Source organism: Nuphar pumila, chromosome 5 (assembly GCF_984573655.1).
Source record: "Nuphar pumila chromosome 5, dmNupPumi1.hap1.1, whole genome shotgun sequence".
Lineage (NCBI taxonomy): Eukaryota > Viridiplantae > Streptophyta > Magnoliopsida > Nymphaeales > Nymphaeaceae > Nuphar > Nuphar pumila.
In genome coordinates, this window is record NC_143253.1 from 112,095,293 (window position 1) to 112,122,215 (window position 26,923).

General features: G+C 37.3%; 1 protein-coding gene across 6 annotated transcripts; it reads left to right on the plus strand.

Annotated features, from left to right (window-relative positions):
- Positions 1-1,071: 1,071 nt before the first annotated feature.
- LOC149838144 (uncharacterized) lies at positions 1,072-26,203 on the plus strand. Of its 6 annotated transcripts, XR_016431939.1 has the most exons (4): positions 1,072-1,833; positions 15,035-15,223; positions 16,406-16,501; positions 25,940-26,203. XR_016431939.1 is itself a non-coding variant. In XM_090006402.1 (2 exons), exons 1-2 carry the CDS (start codon positions 1,162-1,164, stop codon positions 26,057-26,059), a joined length of 792 nt encoding a protein of 263 aa, XP_089862528.1. In that variant the 5' UTR covers positions 1,072-1,161; the 3' UTR covers positions 26,060-26,203. The 6 variants fall into 6 exon arrangements, 4 of the variants coding, with proteins under 4 accessions (XP_089862528.1, XP_089862529.1, XP_089862526.1 ...); XR_016431938.1 differs by lacking the exon at positions 25,940-26,203 and having other exon boundaries at positions 16,406-16,810; XM_090006402.1 differs by lacking the exons at positions 15,035-15,223; positions 16,406-16,501.
- The last annotated feature ends 720 nt before the right edge of the window (positions 26,204-26,923 follow it).

Below are 26,923 nucleotides of genomic sequence, written 5' to 3' on the forward strand. Positions count from 1 at the left end.
CCTGATCACAGAAACTTCTTACCCCCTTCCACCAAAAAGGAGATACCATGCGCATCATACTTTTGGATAAGTGAGAAAAAATATATTCTTACCTTCGTTCTTAAAGCATACAACTTTCTTAAATATTAATAAAGAAAATTTCAAAACCGCACCTGAGATTTTGGCATCTTTCCAAAGTCCACCTCGCTTTTTGGACATTTTTTTTAAAAACCATGATGGATATCTCAAACAAGCAATGCTAAAATTAACTGCAGCTGCGTATACAAACGTATCACTTTTTTACCCTCCAACAATTTTGTTATGCGAGGCTCATGTATGAGGTGGGCATTGATTTGATATCTTTCTTTTTTTTGTCAATTTTTGCCTTTATTGTCTTGATTTACATATAAATTGATTGATCCTTATCTGTAGTAGAAGGGAATAAAAAAGTGAAATGAATTCTTCAATGTCATATTTAAGACTTGATTGAATTTTAAGGTAAGTTAAGATGCCTTTTAGCCTTAAGCGAGTTGGCCCATTAGAGTTGAGCTTTGGCTGTCAGAAGGGCTGTCAAAGTTTGATTCCTACAGCCATCCAGGAGTCCTAATCTCGGAATTTTATGCTTCTAGGCAGGAGTTCTAATCTTGGAATTTTATGCTTCTAAGCAGGAGTTCTAATCTTGGAGTTTTATGCTTCTAAGCAGGAGTTCTAATCTCTGCGCAGGAGTCCTAATCTCGGAGTATTATGCTTCTAAGCAGGAGTTCTAATCTCGGAGTTTTAGGCTTCTAAGACGACGACCGTATGTATGGCAGGCTGAGCCAAGGCAACCATGTCTTTGATCAAGTAGTAAATAAAAAAAAAAGTTTTGATGCCTTTAAAATTTGGAAAACGTAAGCATATTTCTAAATTATGCTGTCTGAAACTACGTGACAAACAGAAATTTATCCTTCTCATACTTGCTGTCGTGGAACAGTTCTAACCTGGAAATGCTCAATTATTAGTAAATAAAAACATATTAAACAATAATTAAAAATAAATATTTTCTTTTTTCGTCGAAGAATATAAAAAGGGAAGCAAGATATTTTTCATGCCGTTTTCTTATTCGTATGGGCTGACGCTGCGTTTCTGTTCTCTGTAGTTGAATTTCCGACCCACTGCTCTTCGGTCCTCTGTGAAACCACCATGGACAATCGCTCTGGAGAGGACTTCCACGACTGGGAGATCCTTCCAGATCACGAATTCGGTTCTCCCCGGCCTCCCCACCAACCCCAAGAACACGAAAACTCGTTAAAAATCGATGACGATTCCAACGACGTGATCAAACCCCAGTATTTATCTTCCGATCCCACCACCGATTTCATGGGGACCCAAGACGCCTCCGGCGAAGAAACTTCGGGGGTCGCTCCGGAGTCGAACGATCTCAAATGGGTCGGTCCTTGTTTGGAGTGTTGCTTCAGAGACAGTGTCGTGGAGATGGAGGGCTCGGAGGAAGATAAGCCGGAGAAACCGTCGGATTCCGGCGATTATTCGTTGGAAAACGGCGTTTCCGAGCCGGAAAAGATGGAAGGAGAAATGGGTACCTGCTGTAGTGAAGAGGTGAAGGAGGTCGGGGGCGGGTCGGATTCCGGAGGGATCAAAGAAGGCGAGCTTTCGGTTGCTGAGGAAGCGAGCAAGGAGAGGGCTTGGTGGAAGGTTCCTTTCCAAGTCGTGAAGGTCTTTGTATTGAGGCTGAACCCGTTTTGGTCTCTCTCTATCGGCGTCATCGCGATGGGATTTCTTATGCTCGGAAGAAGATGGCATAAGGCTAAGCGTATGGCCCGGAGTTCGCATATCAAGGTTTGCGTCGAAGATAAGGTAATAATTTTTCTTTCTTATCGATCAATCTGGACTCAACATGGTATTCCTTTGGGTATGAATTGGTTTTGGTGGTTTTGAGATTGTTTGGTTTTGTTTCTACTAAGGGAAGCGTCATGATTTAGTACTTACTCTTGTCCTAGTAATGTTGATGATGTGTTCTCTTCGTTTTTTTCATTTGATAAAAAGAAACACTGAGATTATCTTCTTATGGTGTTTGATTGGGTGAATTGTCAACGGGAAACACAAGCAGGAAGGATTAGAATGACTTGTCATCAAAGGAATAATTATTGACCTGTTCTTTTGTGATCATTTTTATCCATAGAAAACTATGTTCTTCTTTTCACCTAATGATTATTATGAGTATTGCTTCATTGTCTGGATGAAATCCGTCTCTCTTTCATCATTTTGTTCGTGCTGCAACATGTAAATGGTTCTTTCTTTTTTAGCAATCTGCTTTCCTGATGAATGCTATTGCACAATTTTTAAGACTTCCATGCACTCAAAAAGTTTTTCTTATAGAATGCTCTAACTCAAGCATGTGCAGTAACTCCTATAATACCAATTTATTTTTCCTTTCATTCTGTTGTTTGTACTGCTGACATATTAAAATATTTTTATTTTTATTTTATTTGTAGCTGGCTGCTTTATTCAGTCACCTTTCATCTCTAAGTCTTGGTTGTTCTGAACTGTCAATAACGGTTGGATTGCAAATATTTGGAGGAGTTGTTTCCCTGTTACATATGTTCATGAGGGTGCACTGGACTTTGAGGCAATCTTGTGCTCTTTCTAGTTCATGATTAGTTTTCTATTTCCTCCTGTTATTTCTATATCAGTCTCCCCCTTAGTTCATATGATTGTGAATGAATTGGGTGACTGGATGGCCGTATCACAGCCTTCCTCATTTGTGTGATACAAATTGGGATTCAATTGGATCCAAGCCCATTTGATCTGGTCTGGATTCTCAACTTGTGAAACGTGGTGGCTCCCAATCCTATATGTGATGTCTCAGGATTAAAAACTAATGAAGAGTAAAATAAATCATGATGTTCTTTTACCATTTTATTTTTGCCATTTAATCATGTTGGCACACAAGTATTTTGGCATCCATGACAGAATTTCATGATACTTTAGAATCACGCTGACGATTTCAGGCAATCTTGATAATGATAGTTGAATAAAATTTAGGCTTCTAAAGAGTAATATGTCTCATGTCTATTGAATTGTCTAATTCATTGCTTTCTTGCGAAAGTAAGTCCATCATGTCCAACAACTTTAGAAGCTTGACTATGTTGATCTGGTGCAACTTCTACCATAGACAAGGTTTCAGCAGAAAACAGTTCGCTAACAGCCAAAAGTGTAATGAAATGGTGGTCTTCAACAAATGCACAAATAACTCACAAACAAGTGTCTATTGGAGACACTACAAGCATGACCCTTGAAAGGGTATAAAAGGAAGAACACTTGAAAAATAAATAATACTTTATTCATGAACAAAATGCTTAAGAAGCATGGTACTTTACATTGAAGGGGTTCACCCCTATATATACAAAAAAGTGGAAGAGAGGGGAGAGCTCATTTTGAGCTCTCCAAAAGAGACGTTGGATTCCAACGTCTCTTAATATAGCTGTACAGTCCAACAGCTATTTGCACAGTCAAGTTCCAACAAGTACTTGACTGGATCAAATATCTAGTTTCTATTGAACTAGATGCTAAAAAAGAAAATAAAGAAAAATAGAAAAATAAAATAATAAAAAAAATATAATAATATTAAATAATATATATTACAGTTTACATTTTAACACTCCCCCTCAAACTTACGGTACAATGAGCGAAAGTTTGTCTAAGAGGAAGTGAAATCTGGGAGCAGCGAGAGGCTTGGTGAAGAAGTCTGCTAATTGATATTCTGATGTAACATATGGCAGATCAATGGTTCCATGTAAGTATTCCTCTCTGACATAGTGACAGTCCATCTCAATGTGTTTAGTACGCTCATGGAATGTCTGGTTGCTTGCAATGTAGATCGCACTTTTGTTGTCACAACACATCTTTGAAGCTTGCGTTGCTTTAGCTTCCATATCCGCTAGCAATCGTCTGAGCCAAACAACCTCCATAGTGGTGGTTGTCATGGCTCTATATTCAGCTTCGGTGGAGGAAAGAGAGACTTTTTGTTGCTTCTTGCACCTCCACGAAATTAAGGTTTCACCTAGGAACACACAAAAACCAGTAGTTGAGTGTCTATTATTGGGATCACCTCCCCAGTCAGCATCAGTATATGCAATTAAATTTAATGAAGATGAAGCAGACAAGAAGAGTCCTCGTGAAAGAGAGGATTTTAAGTATCTAATAATACGCAAAATCGCTCCCATGTGCACGGAGGTGGGAGCATGCTGAAACTGACTGACTGTATGAACCACATGAGTTATATCTGGCCTAGTAATGGAAAGATAAGAAAGAGCTCCAACAAGCTGTCTATAAGGAGTAGGATCATCAAGAAGTTCTCCATCATCAATTTTCATTTTAACATTGACAACTTCTGGAGTGTCTACTTTCTTATCATCTGTAATGCCAGACCTGGAAACGATATCAAGAGCAAATTTAGATTGAGATATCAAATACCCCCGAGGGGAATAAGCAACTTTAATGCCTAAAAAATATCTTAATAAACCTAAGTCAGTCATTTCAAAGTGAGTTTTAAGAAGAGATTTGATATTTGCAACTCCCTGTTTGTCGCCTCCAGTGATGATCATATCGTCCACATAGAGAAGAAGAAGAATGATGCCTGCATCAGATTTTTTAACAAACAAAGCAGTGTCAGTTAAACAAGGTTGAAAACCAATATCAAGCATAACATGACTAAATCGGCCATACCAGGCTTTTGGAGCCTGTTTAAGACCATAAAGAGCTTTTTCTAGACGAAGAGCTTTACCCTTAGGGATACTAATACCAGGTGGGGCTTCCATGTATACTTCTTCAACGAGATTCTCATTCAGGAAAGCATTTTTGACATCTAATTGAAAGATAGGTCATGTTCTAATGGAGGCCAAGGCTATTAAAGTTCTAAGAGTGGTCATACGGGCCACAGGAGCAAATGTTTCTTCATAATCGATGCCATACTCTTGGGCATATCATTTTGCTACTAAACGGGCCTTATATCTTTCCAGGGTCCCATCACTTTTGGTTTTGACTTTGTATACCCACCTACAACCTATAGGTTTCTTACCCGGAGGAATATCTTGTATCGTCCAAGTATTGGCCTTTTCTAGTGCATCCAATTCTATTTTCATGGCTTCTATCCATTCTATATGATTTTTTGCTTGAGAATAGGATGATGGTTCAACATATGATTGTATTAATGCAATGGCGGCCCTATACGTGGGTGAAAAAGATTCATAAGACACAAATTTTTCTGGAGGTTTAGAGATTCTAGACGTTCTTCTAGGTGAGACTTCAGAGTATTTTTGTAATGCACATGGAAGATTTTGCTCTCTATGTCTTGAATATTGTAGACTAACATCCCTATGGATTTGCTCTTCATTATCATCATTTTCAACAATAATAGGACTTTGATCATTGTCAAGGTCACATCCAACATCACATTCATTGGATTTTGAAGTTGGATCAATTAAAAACGAGTATTCAGTGACATCCTTGGATTTTTCAAATTCAAAGAAGCTTTCTTTTTCCAAAAAAGATACATTTCTTGACACATATAATTTGTTATTTTGAAAATCGAAACACCTGTAGCCTTTTTGATTATCAGCATATCCTAAAAAGGCACATGGGATTGCACGAGGAGAGAGTTTGTCATTTCTGTTGGTGAAAACAAAACATTTGCATCCAAAGACTCTTAATCTAGAATAATCTGGAGTTAAATTAACAAGTTTTTCTATTGGAGTTGTATTCTTTAATGAGGAAGATGGCATCCTATTAATGAGGTAGGTGGCAGTTAGGACTGCTTTAGCCCAAAAACTTTTTGGAACTTGATTTGCAATTAGCAATGTCCTAGTAGTTTCCATAATGTGCCGATGTTTGCGTTCGGCTAGGTCATTCTGTTGTGGAGTGTGTGGACATGATCTTTGATGTGTAATACCATGTAAATTGAGATAGTCTTTGAATTCGTTGGACATAAATTCTCCCCCTGAATCAGTGCGAAAAACAGAAATATCATTTTGAAACTTATTTTTAACCATTTTATGAAATATTTGGAAGTTAGCAAAGACATCAGATTTATGTTTAAGAAAATAAATCCAAGTATGTCTAGAAAAGTCATCAACAAAAATGACATAATATGTATAACCACCTTTGGAAATAACTGGTGCGGGGCCCCAAACATCCGAATATATTAACTCAAGTGGTCGTGAGGAAACAAAAGTTCTACTAAGAAATGGTAACCTTTTCATTTTGCCAAGAATGCAGTCTTTACAAAAAAAAAATCAGAATTACAAAATTTTTCCAAACTTGGAAAATATTGAATTTTAGACATATGAGGATGGCCAAGCCTTTTGTGCCATAAATCCAATTTTAATTTCTGAATATTATAACAAAATGCATTCTTGGGTAATTCCAAAAAGTTCATGTAATAAAGTCCTCCTTCTCTATGGCCTTCCCCAATCAGCTTCCCTGACTGCCGATCCTGTACCCAACAACCATGAGAAGAGAAGGAGATATTATATCCATAATCAGATATTTGCGATACAGATAAGAGATTCAAATTAAGTTTAGGGATATATCTAACTTCTGGGATAAAAAATCTTTTGGATTTTTGAAGATTTTCAAAACATCCTATTCCTTTTACTTCAAGAGATGTGCCATCGGCTGTAAAAACCTTTGACACACTTGAGTTATTTTTAAGACATTCGGATAGACTATTAACATTTGGGGTCATATGAAAAGAAGCACCAGAATCTAAAAGCCAAGGAAAGTTACCTGGACCGGAGAAAGATGCAATTGCCGCTCCAGTTGAGGCTTCGGTTGAGGAGGATACCCCTTTGAGAAGAGGTTGAAGGATTTCCATCAGTTGAGCCATAGACACAGGTGCATCTTGATCTTTTGACTCAGATTCAACAGATGCAACTGTTTGTTCTTCTCTTCTTTTTAACTTTGGACATTGAGGCCTATAGTGCCCCGGTTCATGACAATGATGACAAATAACTTTTCTTTTATCAAAGTCACCGTTTTGCCTTCTAAAATGAGGCGGCTTGTAAGTACGAGTATGATTCCCCGGTCTAGATACAGCTAAAACGGAGTCATCATCAACTTTTGGAGTACTTTTTCTAAGTCTATTTTCCTCCATAGTGAGCTCTTCTATAGTATCAACAATAGAAGGAATTTTTCCACGATGTAAAAGGGCCGATTTGGTGGATTCAAACCCCGGCCTTAGACCATTCACAAATTGATAGAAATGTTCCATATCGAGTTGCTTTTGGTGAAGCTCGATGTCTTCGGCACAATGCCATTTGGGCTCAAGAAGAGTCAACTCTTCCCAAAGTTCGGATAACTCATTATAATATTCTCGAATAGTTTTATCTTTTTGAGTCATTGTCCGAACTTTATCTTGTAAATTGCATACATGTGCAATATCTTTAAGGGAATACATGTTTTTGAGGTATTCCCAAGCCTTATCGGCATGCTCAAACTTAGCTAGACTAGAGCATTTTTTAATGTCTATGCTATTGATGAGCCATGACATAATTTTTGCATGCCCTATCCTCCATTCTTTCCATTTCTTTTCATAAGTGGCTAACGCCTTACTCTTCTCTTCTTCTGTTAGAGGAACCTCTTTATCACCCTCTTTCTTGTTAAAATGTATCCATCAATTGTTGTAATTAGATATATTTTATATATATAAAAGATGATACATATACATATATGGTATATATGTATATGTATCCTCCTATTTATATATATAAAATATATATATTCCTTTTGTTTAGCCGTAGGGGTATTTTAGTCTTTTCCTCTGTTTTACGCACATTCACTTTATGAATGTGATTGTAATTTATTTTATTTTTATTTTTATTTTATTTTTATTTCTTTTTTCTCAAGTACCAAAAGGTACCTTGGGGGGCCCACTCAAATAGACGTTGGGCCCCTTCCAACGGTCACATTTGTGACCGTTGGAGGGGCTCCAACGTCTATGAGTGGAGCCCCTCCAAGGCTCCTTTTTGTTGTTATAAATAGGGGCTCTCCCCTTTGTATTTCTTACTTCTTGAGGGAGCTTATGCTCCATTGTAATGGGGTTTTTACCCCTTGTCCATTGTTTCTTCAATGATATGCAACTTATGACTTTATGTCATATTTTTCCTTTTTTATGGGTTTTATGGGTTAGCACATTATGTGCTTGTGTTGTTTCCCTTTAATGGGTATATTTGCACTTCACGTGCATAAGTATGGGTTCATTATTGAACCCAATGTATTCCAACTCACTTTCTAACATGGTATCAAAGCAAGGTTGAGATCGAGTTGCTCTTTGGTGCATCGGGAAGCGTGGTATTCAAGAATTTGTTAAAAAAAATGGTGAAGTATTTGTTTCTCTCTATTGTCTTTCTTATAGTTATTCGGTATGCATTCTATTTCTTTGAGTATTGTATGAAGAATGTAATATGTTCTTTTCTTTATGTGTGCTTTTTGTCATTATGTCTTTTTTGAGTTAGTTGCTACTCCATTGAATCGTTTTCGTATGTTTTTCTTTGAAAAACTTTAAATGATAACTTGTTTGGCGAAAAATTAGATATATGATTGCTCAAAACTTGCTTTAATGGGTCGGTAAAAATTTATGACCGTTGGAACTTTGAATTTACATTTTAAACCTAACCTTGTTTATGAAAATACCTTTATATGAATGTTTAGTCTTTAAAGAAAGGTATGTTAAGATTAAAATGCTTGTGAAATGTAGTTTTTTGAAAAATGTTTGGCATATATGAAAAATTTCATATTATGTGTCCGTTTTATATTAGCAATATTTAATTAAGAAAGTTTTTTTTTAATACCGGTTGAATTAAGTTTTAAAATGGTCTTATGGAATATGGTGATTTTCTTTCCATCTTTACTCTCTTAAGGATGTTTTCAACATTTAGAGAGTTCTCTCTCTTTTCAATAAGAGACATTTATATTCTTATGTTGTGATTGTCTCTTGTGGGTTTTGGTGTTTGCCCTTTTGTATGTTCATTAGTGAATATTGTAAGTGCTTAATGCACTCTTTTGCTTTTCCGCATATTTCATTACAAAAGTTATGGTCTTCACTAATGTTTATTGTGTACTTATTTCATTAGGAGTAGGTAATAATCTATTAAGTCATGTTTTTTGATAAAACTTAAGAGTGTTAAATTTTTCCTCAATAAATGTTTACTTTTTATTTAAGCCATAGTACAATCTTATTTATCATAAGGTTTTGTTAATGAATCTATTTTGTTGGGATTTCTTCCACTTTAATGGAGTTTTCTCCTTCTTTGGGAGTTGTATATGTTTTTTTGTTCAAACTCTCCTTAAGGAGCCTTTCGGTCCTTATAATCTTCTTGTGAGTATATACTCTTTTATGAAGATTTCATGATTGTTTATCATTTTTAAGTTGCAATAGTAGATTTCATAAGTTTTTCGAACTTCACCATCTTTAAGAATGCCTATATTGGCCTAAGTTTGTTATTTTTGAACTTCACCAACTTCACCGTTTAATTGCACCTTATGTCTTTCATAGTTAAGGCTTGTTTGTTCCAAATCGGTTCATACACATGATGTTGCTTAATATTTCATATTATGTTGCATAGTAAGTTTTTTTTTGGTGTACAAGACTTCTTTTGAAGATTAAGCATAATTCGTGTTTATGCAAAATTGTTTTGATGGATTATATTGAACCTTTGATTCAATTTGTTAATCGGTCCTCTTTGTAAAAACTTTTATTTGGAAAATGATTCCTTATGTGTTTATTGCCCTTTTGTGGCATTTATGTTTGTCCTTCACATGTTATTTAATGCATCATTTATTTGGCCTTAGTATTGTTATATTAGAGATGTTTGTCGAGGTGAGTTATGGGCACCTCGTGTTGTATCATTTTTAGATTGTCCACCTTCCATATTATAGATGGTTGTTGAGGTGAGTTATGGGCACCTTGGGACTCTAAAATGATTTGTTATTTGATCTCTAATTATGAGTGTGTCACTCATTTTTGCTCTTGTGCCATTGATATTATGGATGCTTCTATGTAAATGTGATGGACATATGGTATTTGAAACCTTAAATGTTTTAAGGTACATTTAAAATCAAGATGTTTTGGGATTATAGCCCAACCTTTTATTTGTTTATGAATCTTATGAGTGCATTTGCACATTTGTGATTCCGTATGTTGTGCTCGTTGTGCACATGTGTTCTTGTGTTTTTTCACAAGTATTCTTGGTGTGTATGTTCACACATTTGTTCTAAAGAATATTATTTTATCGGTTGTAGTATCTTGTTGAAGATACGTTTTACTTGCATTTATTACAAAATGTTATTATGAGTATTCCTTTTTTTTAAAAGAAATATTGTTTCATTCGAGGTTTATTTTCATTACAAGTTTATTGCCTCAAAAGTCTTTTCCTTTTATGCCCATTATCTAAGTGTCATCATATGTAGACAAAAATTTTATTACACCTTCGTGTGTTTTTAGCCCTTTGTTGGCTTTTGCTCTCTTGGTCTAGTAGCTGAACACACTTGTCTTGAGTGATCTTATATGTAGACAAGACACGTTGATTCACACCATCGTGTGTGATCTTAGTCCATGTTGGCGTTTGTGTTCTTGTTCTAGTCGCTTAGATGTATGCCCATGGTTGGCTTATTTCACTCATTTCAAGTGTCATCTTATGTAGACAAGAGATGTATTATGTTTTAGCCCATGGTTGACTTATTACTCTTGTTCTAGTAGCTGAACATACTTGGTTTTAAGTGTATTTTTACGTAGACAAGGGATACTTTTTAGTCCATGTTGGCATGTATTCTCTTGCTCTTGTCGTAGATGCACTTATTTCAAGTATTATTATATGTAGACAAGAGGTTCGTTTACACACCTTTGTGTGTGTTTTTGGCTTTTAATGACTTTATATTCTTGATCTAGTAGCTTATACACTTGATTTATGGGTTTTGGAGGACTAGTGAGGAAGTTGTTTGTAATGAATAAACTATTATTGAAATTTGCAAAATTCCATTCATGACTTGTATTTTTCAAGTAAATCATCTTTTTGATATGCATATCAAGTTGATTTCTTAGCATTTAATCTATATATTAAGTGCTTATGGTTTGTGCCACCTTTTATGTAAAATGTTTTTTTTTAATTAAGTGTGCCTTTCATAAATGTTTTTAAAAACCTTGTGAACTCTTGGGTTTATTTTGCCTAAAGTATGCTTGGAGACTTCATTTCTCTTATTTGGAACTTCACTCCATGTTTGAAGCATGTTTTAGTTCTTCATATAATGATTCGTATATGCATATGCTCTTTATGACCTTTTTTGGGCTCTCATTCAATAAAGCATATGTATGTTATGCCTCTTCGTAGGCTTCTTGTGGTATCCCTTAGTGGATCTTTTTGTTATTCCCCATCATGGGGTTATATTTGTCCAATGGTGGACCTTATGAATGCATTATGCATTCTTGCAATTTTTGCATAATTTGCTTCCGCTCATTTTGTTTTAACATAATGTATGATTTAGAAACTTTGGTTTTCTAAATTTTTCGTTTCATACTAAAGTAACTATCATATTATGCATAAATTTTGCACCTTGTTAGGAATGTTCCTTTTTGAGTAAAGTGCAAAGATATTGTTTACTTGTTCTTTGTTGTTTTCTTTTCTCAGGATCTTGGAGATAGGACAAAGGGAAGTACCCTGGATGGTTCGGGAAATGGGTTCATCATTTGAAGACAATTGGAGGAAGGCTATTTCAAGTTTTATTGCATCCTTGCCGAAGCCTCTTGGAGTCGCCGAAGCCTCGTGGAGTTTTGCCCTTTTTTCAATCTTTTTGTTTCCCTGCAAAGCTTGAGGGGGGGGTGTTAAAATGTACCCATCAATTGTTGTAATTAGATATATTTTATATATATAAAAGATGATACATATACATATATGGTATATATGTATATGTATCCTCCTATTTATATATATAAAATATATATATTCCTTTTGTTTAGCCGTAGGGGTATTTTAGTCTTTTCCTCTGTTTTACGCACATTCACTTTATGAATGTGATTGTAATTTATTTTATTTTTATTTTTATTTTATTTTTATTTCTTTTTTCTCAAGTACCAAAAGGTACCTTGGGGGGCCCACTCAAATAGACGTTGGGCCCCTTCCAACGGTCACATTTGTGACCGTTGGAGGGGCTCCAACGTCTATGAGTGGAGCCCCTCCAAGGCTCCTTTTTGTTGTTATAAATAGGGGCTCTCCCCTTTGTATTTCTTACTTCTTGAGGGAGCTTATGCTCCATTGTAATGGGGTTTTTACCCCTTGTCCATTGTTTCTTCAATGATATGCAACTTATGACTTTATGTCATATTTTTCCTTTTTTATGGGTTAGCACATTATGTGCTTGTGTTGTTTCCCTTTAATGGGTATATTTGCACTTCACGTGCATAAGTATGGGTTCATTATTGAACCCAATGTATTCCAACTCACTTTCTAACATTTCTTGGTAAGAGATAGTTTAGGTTCCAAATCGGAACCATCCACTATACCCCATAAACCTTTTCCCCAAATGTGGTGCTTCATAATCGAAGCCCACATTACATAGTTAGTATCATTTAGCTTCATAGGAATGATGGTGATCTTATCATTGTCATCCATCTTTTACGAGGGTAAGAGAGGAATAAATAGGAGGAGAGAGAGAAAAATAAAAAGAAAAGAAAAAGAGTAGACAAAGGAATAAGAGAGGATACAAAACCAAAATTTTTTATAGCACAAGTTCGCCTTTCTTCAAACAAATCTTCTTGAGCCAAGAACAAGGTGATGAAACACTTTTTGTAAATGTGGCACGGAAATCGAGGCGGAAGCACTTCAAGATCTAAGGATTTCGTAGCTCTGATACCATGTAATGAAATGGTGGTCTTCAACAAATGCACAAATAACTCACAAACAAGTGTCTATTGGAGACACTACAAGCATGACCCTTGAAAGGGTATAAAAGGAAGAACACTTGAAAAATAAATAATACTTTATTCATGAACAAAATGCTTAAAAAGCATGGTACTTTACATTGAAGGGGTTCACCCCTATATATACAAAAAAGTGGAAGAGAGAGGAGAGCTCATTTTGAGCTCTCCAAAAGAGACGTTGGATTCCAACGTCTCTTAATATAGCTGTTGGACTATAGTCCAACAACATTTATTATAGCTGTTGGACTACAGTCCAACAGCTATTTGCACAGTCAAGTTCCAACAGGAACTTGACTGGATCAAATATCTAGTTTCTATTGAACTAGATGCTAAAAAAGAAAATAAAGAAAAATAGAAAAAGAAAATAATAAAAGAAAATATAATAATATTAAATAATATATATATATATATTACAGTTTACATTTTAACAAAAAGACCATTACACATTTATGGCATTATGGATACAGATTTTTTTTGCCCCGAGAGAACTTCCCAATCGAACATGATATTGAAATAGTGGCAATTCACTGAATGCATATGCTCCCCTGGAACTTAACTGACATAGTCTCTCCTATTCAAAAGCGTGTAATAGATTTGAGAATCTGGTTAAGAAAACTTGAAAATCCCCTAGTAATCAGTTCTTTTTTTTTCATCTATGATATAGATTGTCAATCAATGACTTCCGGTTCTTGGTGATGTTTCAAAGACAAGTTGTCTATGGCTGTTTCTGTCAATGATTTCAATGTGGTGCTACCTTGAATTCCATCACCTCATACAGTAGAAATCAATTGCATTTGTTCATGTGGGTCTCAAAATGAAAATGTTTAGTTCAATATATTCTGTTAAATCATTGAGAAATTGGACATTTAGCGTGTTGGATTGCATTCCTTGCTTCACCAGAGTATTGCTATGAGGGTTATTAATCCACTAAGAATTTTGACTTTTGTGCTTTACTTCATTCTGAGACTATTATTCAGTGGTGTGGCTTTTTTCTGAAGAACAAAAATGTAGCTATATGTAACCCTGAAAAAGTGGAAATTTACTTCATAGGTTTTGTACATTCACTTTCAGCACAACAATCTGAGTTCCGTAATAAATATGAGTGCAATAAATATTGCACAAAGTTTTTATCAAACTCAAAATATTGTACATGGATCATATCTGCTCACAAGTAATGTGATGTGTGTTTCTTCAGACATCAGACTTCTAATTTGGGCCTTTAACCAAAGGCAGTTCATATGATGCATTTTACCTTGCTTTTATTTTCATGGGTATCATTTAATGTCACCGATCATACATCTTCCTAAAAGAAGTGATTCTGGCCGTAAAGAGTTCTCTTAGCACTAATGGTCAAATGATGTCATCAACCATCCAGCATAAGAACAGGCCTTTTGTGAGAGTTTATTTTACATATATCATCCAAATTCCATAACTGTTACTTTTTCCTGGCTTCAATTTGAATCTTCCTGAAAACTCAAAAAAGCTTATGTTCATCATTATTCCATCACATAATTCTGAAGGTTAGTTTGATGCCCAAGTATCAAGTGAAGAAAAATAAAGGAAAAAGATGTAGAGTTGTCTCCAGTCTAGTGAATTCCTGTAGATCAAGCAAGGACTACTAAAATGAGACACGGTTACAAAGTTATTGCTTCATAATTCTACTGTTTCATCACTGGGTTTGAATTGTGGAGAGAGAGAGAGAGAGAAAGCGAGAGAGAGGATAAAAGTTAATGCTTGAAAGAAAGTTTTTTGGTTTTTGGTACCAAGTTTGGGAAAGTCCTTTTTCTCATTTACTCCTGGTTGTGCATGCAAAATTTCAGACCTAGAAATCTTGAGATTGACTGCCACCTAGTCCTTTGAGATCCACTGCAAGGCTGTCAGTGTACCATGTTTGAGTATACTAGACATTTTGAAGACACAAGAACAATTAAGATGTGCTTGGAAACTTCGAGTGCTTACCTATTTTTCTCATAGGTTTTATTGATTCAAATGACCAGACATTGCATTCAATAATTCACCAGCTATTTTTGCTTGAGGTGCAACTGCTTATTTATGTAGCAGTTTGATGGGACTGTTTGAATTTTGCAGCAGAAGGTTTCTCTGTTCATGGCACAAGCAGCACGACTTAATGAAGCATTTTCTGTGGTGAAGCGTGTGCCTGTCTTCAGATCATCATTGCTGTCCACAGGTGTTTCTCCTTTGCCCGTGATTGGATTGAGATGAGATACTTTGTGATACAATTCGTGTTTGTCAGCAGGTTATAGCTGCTGTCAACAGGTATTTAGTAATTGGATAGAGACGAAGATTATTTGCAAATTGGATATTCTCTGTATAACATATCTATAGTTTTGAGGGTCTGATTGTGTATATAAAAGTTCGTATTTTGTGTATGGTCTGGCCGGAATGATATTTTGGAAGCATGTAGTATTTATGTTGGCATTATGCTGTTCGCCTATGTACTTAATCAGATTGTTGAACACTGTTTATTGCAAATAGTGAGGAGCTATGTCCCATAAAATAGGGGATACCCTTGAAATTTAGGGCTCAAGTTAAGTGGTGGTATCCTATCTTCCTTTCCTCTGCAATGGGACTGGGTGACCATTTTGCATCCTACATGCTGTTACATTTTTTTTTAGCATGATTGTTTTCTAATTCCATGCAAAAGCAGGAGCTTGGAAATGCGTTGCCTAAATACATGTTGAAACATGTAAGTGAACTACTTTGAGAACAAATGAGAAAATGTCAACATGAAAACATGAACCGGCATTTGAAGGAATATGTGCTCAGAGCATGTCAGAGCTCCTTAGATAACCACAAAGAGACACAAAAAGCTGATGTATTTTGAGATTTTAAAATTACAAAAGAAAATTTTAGCGGGGAAAGAGTCTTGCATGGACACCATGCAAAAGCCTAGTTCCTCGGAGGATGTTCTCTTCATTCATCTGTTAAGCAGTCCCAATTTACGTGTGAAATTGCATCAGAATATAAACTAATGTTTAACTTCAAAATCTCTATTACATAGAAAACACCATAAAAAACCGATTCAGACAAAATCCCCTAAAAATAAGGACCCTCTCTCTCTCTAAACTGTTATCTCTAAAAGCCCACTCCCTCTTGATTAACTGCATCCTAAAAACACGTCAAACCTTCCTATTTTATCTCCATTGCTTTCTTTTTACTTTTAACCATCACCTTTTATTCTTTTTTCTCACTGGTAACTCCACTTAGTAGCTCTCTTTCCTTTTTTTCTCTCTTCCTTCCGCCCCCTGCTTTGCTTTTGGCTCCAAACTACTCCCCCCAACAAAAAACTTCCAACTCCTTTACTTCCTTTGTTTAAGTTCTCTCTCTCTCTCTCTCTCTCTCTCTCTCTCTCTCTCTCTCTATACTTTCATGTATAATTTTTTGGTAGTTTTCATTGATCCATGTTATTCAACACATTTTTTTTTGCCTTTTGTGTAGGTTGTGTAATATAATGGGAATCTACAGGAAAGTTTTTGCCACACGCATGAACTTGCCACAAAATGCGACTTGAGTTTCTTTCATAGGTTAATTGAGGTTTGGGCTTGAGTTTCTTTCCTTTTTTGACACAATTTTACATAACTTGACATGTTTTGTTTATGAATGAAGGAAATTTCATTGGATTGGAGTAATTATAAAGAGGACTTGATGTTTTCTAATCTCTACCATTTTTTGACACAATTTTTCAGAACTTGACATGTTTTGTTTATGAATGAAGGAAATCTCATTGGAATGGAGTAATTATAAAGAGGACTTGATGTTTTCTAATTTCTACCATTGCAATTTATTTATGGTGATCAGTGATTTTTGTATCATAGGAGCCAAATGAATATTTAACTTTCATGTGAATTCCTAAAGTTTACAATGAGGTACTCTCTCTCTCTCTCTCTCTCTCTCTCTCTCTCTCTCTCTCTCTCTCTCTCTCTTTGGCACATTACTAAATTTTATAGGACGACTATTAGGCCCGCTTTACTATATGGTACGGAATGTTGGGCTGCCAAGAGATCATATTCAAAAAATGAGTGTAGTTGAGATGCGTATGCTTAGATGGATGTGTGGAAATACAATAAAAGATAAGATTCGAAACGAGGAGATACGGAAGAAGGTAGGTGTTGCACCCATTGAAAATAAGATGAGAGAGAATCGTTTACAGTGGTTTGAACATATTCGGCGAAGGCCTAATGATGCTCCAGTTAGAAGGATGAAGAAATGGGAAAATATATTAGTTAAAAGAGGTCGGGGTAGGCCTAGGAAGACTTGAATGGAGATGATAAGAAAGGATATGAATGCTTTGAACCTCACCGAGGACATGGCATTGGATAGAAATGATTGGAGGAGAAGGATTCATGTGGAAGACCCAGAATGATTTTCTTTTTTGGTTTATATCGCCGACCCCAATTGTTTTGGGATGAAGGCATAGTTGTTGTTGTTGTTGTATTATTAAAAAATAAAATATAAAATGATGAACAAGCCACTTTTGGTGTTCAACACATATCATAGCATGCCACGTTTGATCGTGTATAGAGAGAGAGAGAGAGATTCCAATATGCTTTAATGATTGTATCGTAGTATCCAGGTAGGGTTTAAGAAATTGGAGATGGCCCCACTCGAATCTGTAAGGTATGTCGCTCGATCAAAAAGAAGGCCCAAGACAAGTCTGCAACAATCAGGCTAGCTTTAAAACTCGGGAGTGATTTCATGTTCTCTCTGTAGTGCTCGATGGGTTCCAGCCAAGCTATTATAAGAAGGTTCGTCAGTCCTAAGCCTGGACTGGACCATTTAGGCTGGGTACCCATGCTCATGGTCACTGGGCTTGGCTTGCCTGATTCAGGCCCGCAATTCATGGAATATAGCAAAATGTCTCTAACTTAAGTGTCTATATTTTGTTGCATAATCATGCTGTCTACTTGATCTTGGTGTAATAAGACATATACAATCCATTCCAAATCTCTCTCTCTCTCTCTCTCTCTCTCTCTCTCTCTCTCTCTCTCTCTTGAGCCTTGGGATATGCTTCTTCTTGTTTGGTGTTTGCAGTATTCCAAGGAAAAAAAATGATTGGGCAAATATTTTTACAGAAGAAACCTATTTAGATGAGTTGGTTTATGGGTTGTGTTTAAACTTGGTATAATAACTAATTGTTAATAAATTCTCAAGGTGTGTTTTTTTTATTTGATGCTACTTGCACAACAATCATAAGAGATGAATGCTTTTGATAATTAGTTTTATATAAGAAATTTATTGCATCTTGTCATTTTAGAGGATTCTTTGCAAAGAAAATAATGAAATTTTTTATTTGAAATATTGGATATTTTTTCTATATTTTATTTTTCTCTGAAAACCATTCTTTTTGTAAGCAATGGGGGGAAATTACTGCCCTGTCTCCGTTCTTATCATATTGATGGGTGCAGTCGATAGTAGCAGTTAGCTTCATTGATATAAATATAGTAACATTTCAGCTCCATTATGTTTAATGCTATATTCCATTCTGCTAGTGCGGTTTCCAAGGTTTGATAGACCCTAGTCTCTCAACAAATTGGCCATGGGAGGGAATGGTTTACAATTTTACATTACAACAGCGCTTGTCTGGCAGGAGCAGTTATTACACGTCACCTTGTGTTGGAATGTTGCAAGTTCGAATCCCAATGGTATAGTTGTATAACTGGTAGTCTGGTAGGGGTCTGCCTAACCCCAGCTTTCTCTGTAGAAAAAGAAAAAAACTACAACACTGACCAAGGAGGGCTCTGCTTGTCTGGCAGGAGCAGTTAGTGCATATCATCTTGTGTTGTAACATTGCAAGTTCGAACCCCAAATGGTATGGTTATTTAACTGGTAGGGGTCTGCCTAACCCCAGCTTTCTCTGTCGAATATAAAAAACTACAACAACATGGTGCATCCGGCGCATGAGCACCAGGCCCATGTAACCAAAGTTTATTACGATTTTCATGTATCTCAATATCATTAGAAAAATTTTGTACTATAGTAGATGTCGGGAAAAAAAGTGCCAGGTCAGGATACTAACGGCACGTTTGTTTGCTTGGACGGTGGTGTCCGCCGTCCGCACAATGCGTGAGGCCCACGCACCAACTCAAACACAGGACAAACTCTTTATTTATAGAGTTTGAGGACTCCAATTTTTCATTGAGAATAGGAGTCCAGTTGTACCAACCTCAACCGCACTTATTCTCTTTGATATGGCCAACTTTCATTAGGTAATCTTTAATTTAAAATAAAATCTCTTAACACGTTGTGGAGATATAGAAAACAAAATCCAACAAATACAAATTTTGCAAGTATATTTCAAAAACAAGATTTATAAGTGTTTGGCTACTCATGATTTTGACTACATATATCACAAAGAAAGATGTAATATGACACTAATAATGGGCGTGTTTAATTGTTTTAAACTAAAGTTTGTGTAGCTAGTCTTATCACGAAGGTCACTACCAAATATGGTTATTAACCATTTATTTTTGAGAGGGCTACCTGCCTTCATGCATACCAAAACGCCTAATTAGACAATAGTGGGTCTACTGTGAGTAGGTTCATTTCTTGAATGCCTCCTCTTCAAGAGACCATATTACATAAATAAAATGAAATACATTGCAGCCCTTCAACTTATTGAGACTTATAATTACCTAAACTTGATATGTGAGACAACAAAATGTAGTTTTATCTAATATTCTAAGCCTGAGGTTTTTCTTATGTCCAAAAGGCCACACAAAAAGAACCTTTTTTTCTTGGATAGTCCAAGGGGACCTCCCATTCACCTATTGCATATTGGCTGGCCTCCGGTTGGTAAAACCTTTGATCTCCCCCCTGCCCACTGAGGAGTACACCTAGCTTCGACCTTGCAGCAAGCAGTGGCGTAGCTAGGATTCATGTGAGGGGGGGCAAACAGGGGTGTAGCAAAAAAAAAATTGGTGTGATAGTCGGGGGGGGGTTCGGGGGCAGTGCCCCCCAAAAAATTTTTTTTGAGATAAAATAAAAAATGGCTACAATTATTAATAAAAAACTATTTCATATGGACAAATCAAACTATTTGCTGCAGTCAGGGCTGGGCTAGGACTGGACTGGGCTAAAAAAATGGATAAAAATCTATTTCATATGGAATCAGGGTTGGGCTAGGACTGGGCTTTTAAAAATAAAAAATAAAAATTTAACTGTTTCAAGCTTGTGACATCCCTTCAACTTGGTGACAATTACAAGTCGCCCCTACCAGATGAGCAGAAAGGAGTCGCACAAAAGAACCAATGCAACAATGAGTGTCATGAAGTAACCAACAAAAGAGCATATTAGGTCCAAGGAACCTTGGACTGAAAACTGTCCAATGCTCCTTGAATGTCATTCAGCATCGAGACGAATGACACTCAAAAACCCACCAAAATGAATTGTCATGAAAACCTACCTAATAAAAAATATTTATTCGACTTTTAGTGTTTTTTTTTTAAATTTTGACCTTACAGATGTGTTCAGCCTGATTGATTTACTAGAAATCGACATCTGGATCATGCATTTTGAATTAAAAAAATGGTATTTGGAGCCTCAAAATATTATGAAATCGTAGGCCTTTGATTTTTGAAACCTTATAAAAACATATCCATGCATCCCAATCAAATGCTCCAAGAACTGTTTTCTATAAAAACAAGTGCATAGATCACATCTGTATGGTGAGAATTTTGAAAAAAACACCAAAAATCTGATAAATATTTTTTATTGGGTAGGTTTGGAAGGTTTTCTATTCGATAGGTTTTAATTCCCTCTCCCCACCGAATGATACCAAACATAAAATGCTTCACAATATATATGTGCACAATGTGATCAAGATTTTAAAATGCAAGGTGGTAACACTAGTTTAAGGCAAGACATAAGCCTTTTGTTGTATTAAGGTGCAACCAATGCAAAAGCTTCAAATAATAATAATAATAATAATGGCATTGTTAATTAATATAACGAGTGAAAAGTTTTAAAATTTATTCAAAATTGTAATTGAGATGGTGGTCAAAATCATAGTTTAATACCGTATCAATTAATCCTTACAGTGCAAATAAGCCAGGTTTGGTGGGATCTATGGTACAAATGCTACAAGCTAATTTTGGATACTTTTTTTTAGATAGGCAAGCTCGGGCTAGGCAGACCCCCACCAGTTATTCAACATACCTTTGGGTTTTGAACCCGCAATGTCCCACCACAAGATGACCTGCACTGACAGCTCCTACCAACCAAGCGGAGCCCCAGTTGGTAGCTAATTTTAGATACTTAAGGTAAGTTCTGCAGATCAGATTTGGATTTGCTTAATAGAATTATTTGATGGTTAAAAGTGATGAGGAAACGTTAGATATGAAAATTCCTCATATGAAAAATTTTCTCTCATTTGGAATGAACTAGACTCAATAACAAAGACACCACTTTTTACGGATTTGAAATATGACCTCCGGTTAGGGAGATATGGCCCTGACAAGTTGGTCCTAATTCGGGTAGCGATTTACAGCGATTTGCTTACTGAATAACACTACAAATCGCTATAGTGGTTTGCGTAAGACACTACAAATCGCTATAGTGAGATCCAACAATACTATAAATCGCTGTGGGTCTCGTTGGAGACCCAAAAACACTATAAATCGATATAGTGATTTGGGAAAGACACTACAAATCGTTGTTGAAAAGCCGGATAACACTATAAATCATCGTGGGGCTCGTTGGAGACTCAAAAACACTATAAATAGCTATAGTGATTTGCGGAATACACTACAAATCGCTGTTGAAAAGTCATATAACACTATAAATCGTTGTAGGGCTCGTTGGAGACCCGAAAATACTACAAATCGTTGTAGGAAAGCCCGATAATACTACAAATCGTTGTTGGAAGGCCCCAAAAAACTCTAAGGGCAAAAACTCATCAAGTTGAATGATATTACCCACGCTGGGAAGAGCCCCCAAACCCCTTCCTGTAAGGGCAAAAACTATGAATCAGACTCCACAACTCATCAAGTTGAACGATGCTACAGTTAGTGTGCAGGTCAGTAGGATCGTCTGTTGGATGTGCACAGAAGTAGAGAGAGAAGGGAGAGAGAGTGAGAGGGTTGATGTTCATGGTCTTCTCCAGGGAGAACTCTTTGCCTCCCTTGATTTCTTCTCTAGAGAGAGAGGGTTTTACAGTGTTTTACGAAGAAAGAAGAAGAAGACTTTGAAGAGTCAACATCATCCTCGACTTTCTGGATGGAGGACATGTTTGTCCTTTTTTTGAACTGTTTGTTTTTCCTTTTTTAAATGAAGGTCATTTTTGTCATTTTCTCAAACCATCGCTTTATAAGAAGAATAGCAAGAAAGGGTACTAAAGTCTTTGCAACCACACCAGACTCCAATGTTAAGTGATGTCAACATACACGGGAATACGAGCCCCATGTGCTTGTATACGTGGTGCTCATTCAGACCCCCGAACACAGACGTGGGATTCAGTGAATCATCGGGGGAGAACATACACCACCCTCTCCACTTAGCCGCTCATTTGATCTCAACTCCTTTCTTAGGACACTTTCGGAAGTTAAAAAAAATGATAGGAAAAGAAAAGTTCTGATACGAGAAGTTTTTCAAAAGAAAAGTTTTCGCTTGTTTGTGTAGCATGAGAAAAATAAAGTAGGAAAATTTTGAAAAAATGAAAGAGAGGAGGAGGGTGGTGGTGTACTTTCTCAGTGGTGATCCCTTCTGGTGTGTGTGAGGGATGAGGCCAAGTGCAAGGCGCACTACAAGGTGAGCACCAAGCAAGGACTGTCCTGGGAGGAGACGGACCACCGGGCGATCTATGGCCCCAACAAGCTCAAGCGCCACAACGGACCCTCGGTGTGGTGCCTCATCATAGACCAATTTGAGGACAAGCTGGTGCAAATCCTGATGGTCGTCGTTGTTGTCTCATTCGTGCTGGCGTGGTACGAACGACAAGGGGGGAGAGATGGGCGTCACTGCCTTAGTGGAATCACTGGTCATCTTCCTCATCCTCACTGGTGAGAGCATCACCGTGAACAAGATGCACCACAGGTGGGTGGTCACTGGCCAACCCATGACCAGCCGGTGGTGGTGGTGAGATGGGTGGTGGGGAGTTATAATAAATTTTGTGTTGGTAGGAAACATTCTTTGCAGAAAACATTCTTCCAACCCTCTCATGGAGGAATGTTTCCTATCAAAAAGTGTATTTTTTAGAAAAACTCTTTTAGAGCTAAAGTTTCTTGTTTGGAAGGGTCAGAAAATCTATAGGGATTTTTCATTTTGCATCACTTTTCCTACGTCTTTCTAGCTTCCAAACGTGCCCTTAAGGTGACATTCCTAAGAATCCTCCATGGTTAGGTAGCCATGGCATTTAGCAGCTCGTTTGATTTCAACTCGTTTCTTAAGGTGACATTCCTAAGAATCCTACATGGTAAGGCCCTTGACTGTCTTGTCAGACAAATGGCCAGGTTATGGGACTAGGTTCTCAGCTCTAAATTCCATTAAATAAAAAACTGAATATGATTCAACAAGGGTAGGGTACGTCCAAAAATGTCACAAATCTCGAGAAAATCTTGATGAGGAAAAATCTTGCAATATCTTTCAAATTCTAACTTTTCTCATGAAATTACCCGCATATACAAAATATACAAATATACATAAAATTTTGAATAAGATTATAAACATTACGAGAATACCACAAAGTTTGTTTTTTATCGTGTTAATATCACCATAAAAATGTGATCTTTTCAAAATAAGTAATATTTTAAAATTAACATGCTTTTTCAGTAATATATCAACCTTTGAAATCATTATGAAATTGTGGATATGCTCAAAATATCGGCGATATTTGTAACATAGGGTCTAAAATTATATGTGGACCGGTAATGTGAAAGTTGTCTCCCATAAAATAGCATGAGATTTGGCATTCCTACTGCACAAGCAAAGCAACTTGTAACTCAACAGGTGTGGCACAGTGGAGGGACCTTGGCCAACTAGACGGGTGGTCAGGGTTCCCTTTTCATGACAATGAGTGTCAAGCCCTTTGCATTATTGAGGGCAAGGGATAAGCCCTTTTCGACTGAAACTGGGCAACCCTTGCACCATCAGAAAGGTGACCGGCACCTTGAGCCAGGTCTCTGATCCCAAGAGTGGTTTTAAAAAAAAAAAAAAAATCAAAGCAACGTGTAACTCAACAGTAGGGATGGCAGTGGACCGGGGGAAAGCGGGGCCCTACCCCGTTTGGACTGGGGATGAAGGGTATGAAACGGGGATGGAGGCGGGGACAAAGGTTAAAATCCATCCCCGATCGGGGATGGACGTACCCTTTTTCCCGCCATGATCTCTGCCTCATCCCCGCCCCGTCCCTGCCACTTTTCCCCGCCTCATCCCCGTTTGAACCGGGGATGGAGGACATGAAATGGGGATGAAGGCGGGGTGGAGGTTAAAATCCATCCCCACCGGGGATGGAGGTTCTAATCTTGAGGGGGGGCGGGGGTATAGACCTTGTCCCCCCCCCCCGCCCCGCCCCGCCCCACCCCACTGCCATCCCTACTCAACAGTGACATCAACTTTATCACCAGCAATATGGAGGCCCCACGTGTGAAGTACTGAAACCTGTAGACTCGTGCAATCAGGATAGGTGCCATCACATGGCACACTTTGAGTGTGCCTCTGCACCTGGCTGCCTTCCATCTTTGGCTGATAGTCTGTCAGTTGTGGGGCCCAAAAGCAGATGGAGGGCAGCCAGGTGCATAGGCATACTCAAAGTGTGCCATGTGATGGCACCTGATCCTGGCTCCACATCCAGCACCAGCACTTTTTTATTTTTAAGCGTAGGGAGGGAACAAAGAGAAAGGGGGCAATAGAAAAATGCTGGCAGATCCCATCATCACCTTTGGTCTGATTCTTGGTCACCACTAAGCCCTACAGGTTGCAGGTGATCATCACCCAAAAGTTCATACCTGTGATGGAAAATCTCCACAGTAGTATTCGTACCAACAAAGGTGAGGGATACAGCATCAGATGCCAGAACATAAATCAGTAGTTTCAGTTTGTCATTTCCTGTTGTTTTCTGATTTATATTGACAAAATTGTTCACGTATACAAATTTATGAGCGCATCATGAAATAAGAAAAAGCAATTCATTTTCATAATGATTTTTAACCATTTCATTTTTGCAATGATTTTTCTATTTTTCACAATGTTTGTTATAAACCAACACCAATAATAACCCACAAAGGCTGCTGCACGCCCACCTGACTAGATGAGTTAGTTTAGGGCATTCAAATTGAAGAATGTCAAGAGTTCGATACTCGGGGTTTGTGTTCCCTTGCAGCAAGGCCAAAGCCAAGTAAAATATCTTTCTTGGGTAGGGGGGAGTACTTCTAGAACGCAGCAGATACCAAGACATGTCACAGTAAATGTGGCACCTCTCAGCCCGTAACAAGATGTCCAAGCCAAAGCAGTGGTTTTTCTACATAATCCAAAAAAGAAAACACAAATGAGCATTTTTTGCCCCCGCTTCAATTTTGAGAGTTTTCCACATGTAGACCTTTTTCACAAATTCATCTACAAATTTCCTTTGATATGAGTAGACATGAGTTATTTGTGAAATAAGGATTGGAGTTGTACAGAATCAGGAAGTGGCAAAGATCAGAGTGAGAAGAATGGTTGTCATGATATGTCCCCTGAGGAGGAGGATCTCATTCATAGGCTGCATCGTCTCCTTGGTGACAGGTTAGTGTTAATTTGCATACAATATGAATAAAAATTTGACAGGAAATCATAGATACCATATTTTGCACAAAACACCAATGTGGGAAAGAACTTCAGAAATATGAAAACAAAGCTATTAAATCGGTTAACGTTTTAATTATAAATCGAAAAAAGAATCTCTATCTTGTTTCTTTCTTTTAGTTAACTGTCCCCCTTTTCTGACTTTCAGAAGTTGTGAAACAGATTATAAAGGATGTCGCCAACTTTTGATGTTTGCAGGTGGGATTTGATATCTGGGAGGCTTCCAAAGAGGCAGGCAGAAGAGGTAGAGAGGTATTGGAAGATGAGGTGCAGAAGACACGAGGAAGAGAAAAAGATTTTCAAGCCTGTCTGTGTTAGAGCGAAGCCACCTTTGAAAATTTAGTTCTTTTTTATTTTTATTAAAATGTAAAAGATGCAAAGGGTAGCATCATCCTATCATGACTGATGCATTGGTCTGCCGGCCCTCTCAATTATTTTCAAAACGACCTTATTTGATTGGGACATCATCTTTATCCAAAAGGATATATACATATATTATATGAAGAGAAACCCCCACCGGGTGTGCCCCACTATCACCCTGCCTTAGGTGGGACACGCCCGTGCCAGTGGCGTTTGATCCAATGCCTTCATCTCAGTACCCTCACAACCACCCGGCTGGCCAAGCGTATTTTTTATGCTGTGATCAATGTAGGCTTGGGAAATGGGACAAAGCCTACTGATTAAGACAACTTAATGTTCCCAATCACTGTCCCATGAGGGGTTCATTATCAAGAATAGCAGATAGAAGATTCATATCTAACTCTGCAGACAAGCAAGACTGTGAATCCACAGACAGATGTTTTAAGGACTAGTAGGCTGACAATGGATCCTATAAGCAGATCCCTTGAAAAACATCTCGTCACTTATCTGCTTTCAGACAAATGTCATTTACCTGGATCAAGAACAAGACCTGAAAACAATTGGATGAATTAAAACCTTTAACGAATTTGGATACGAGATGGCTAAGACACTAAAATAGTGCTTTATAGCCCGAGTAGGACCCACCACAAGTTGACGGGATGAAACAAAGTTTGAAACACACGGATGGCACCCAATGTATACGGTCAGTGATGGAGTTTTTTTTCCGATCGGATTATCCAAAAAAAGGATCTATCACAATCCAGATTTACATTGTATGCTTGGTTCCAGATTTGGCACTGGTAAATTTAATTCCCATGTATT

What these genes read in the sequence shown, in the direction of transcription:
- LOC149838144 (XM_090006400.1), top strand. Translation starts at nt 1,162, where the DNA reads ATGGACAATCGCTCTGGAGAGGACTTCCACGACTGGGAGATCCTTCCA. An exon ending in AGGTTTGCGTCGAAGATAAG is followed by an intron (nt 1,834 to 15,034) that starts GTAATAATTTTT and finishes TGAATTTTGCAG; the next exon opens with CAGAAGGTTTCTCTGTTCAT.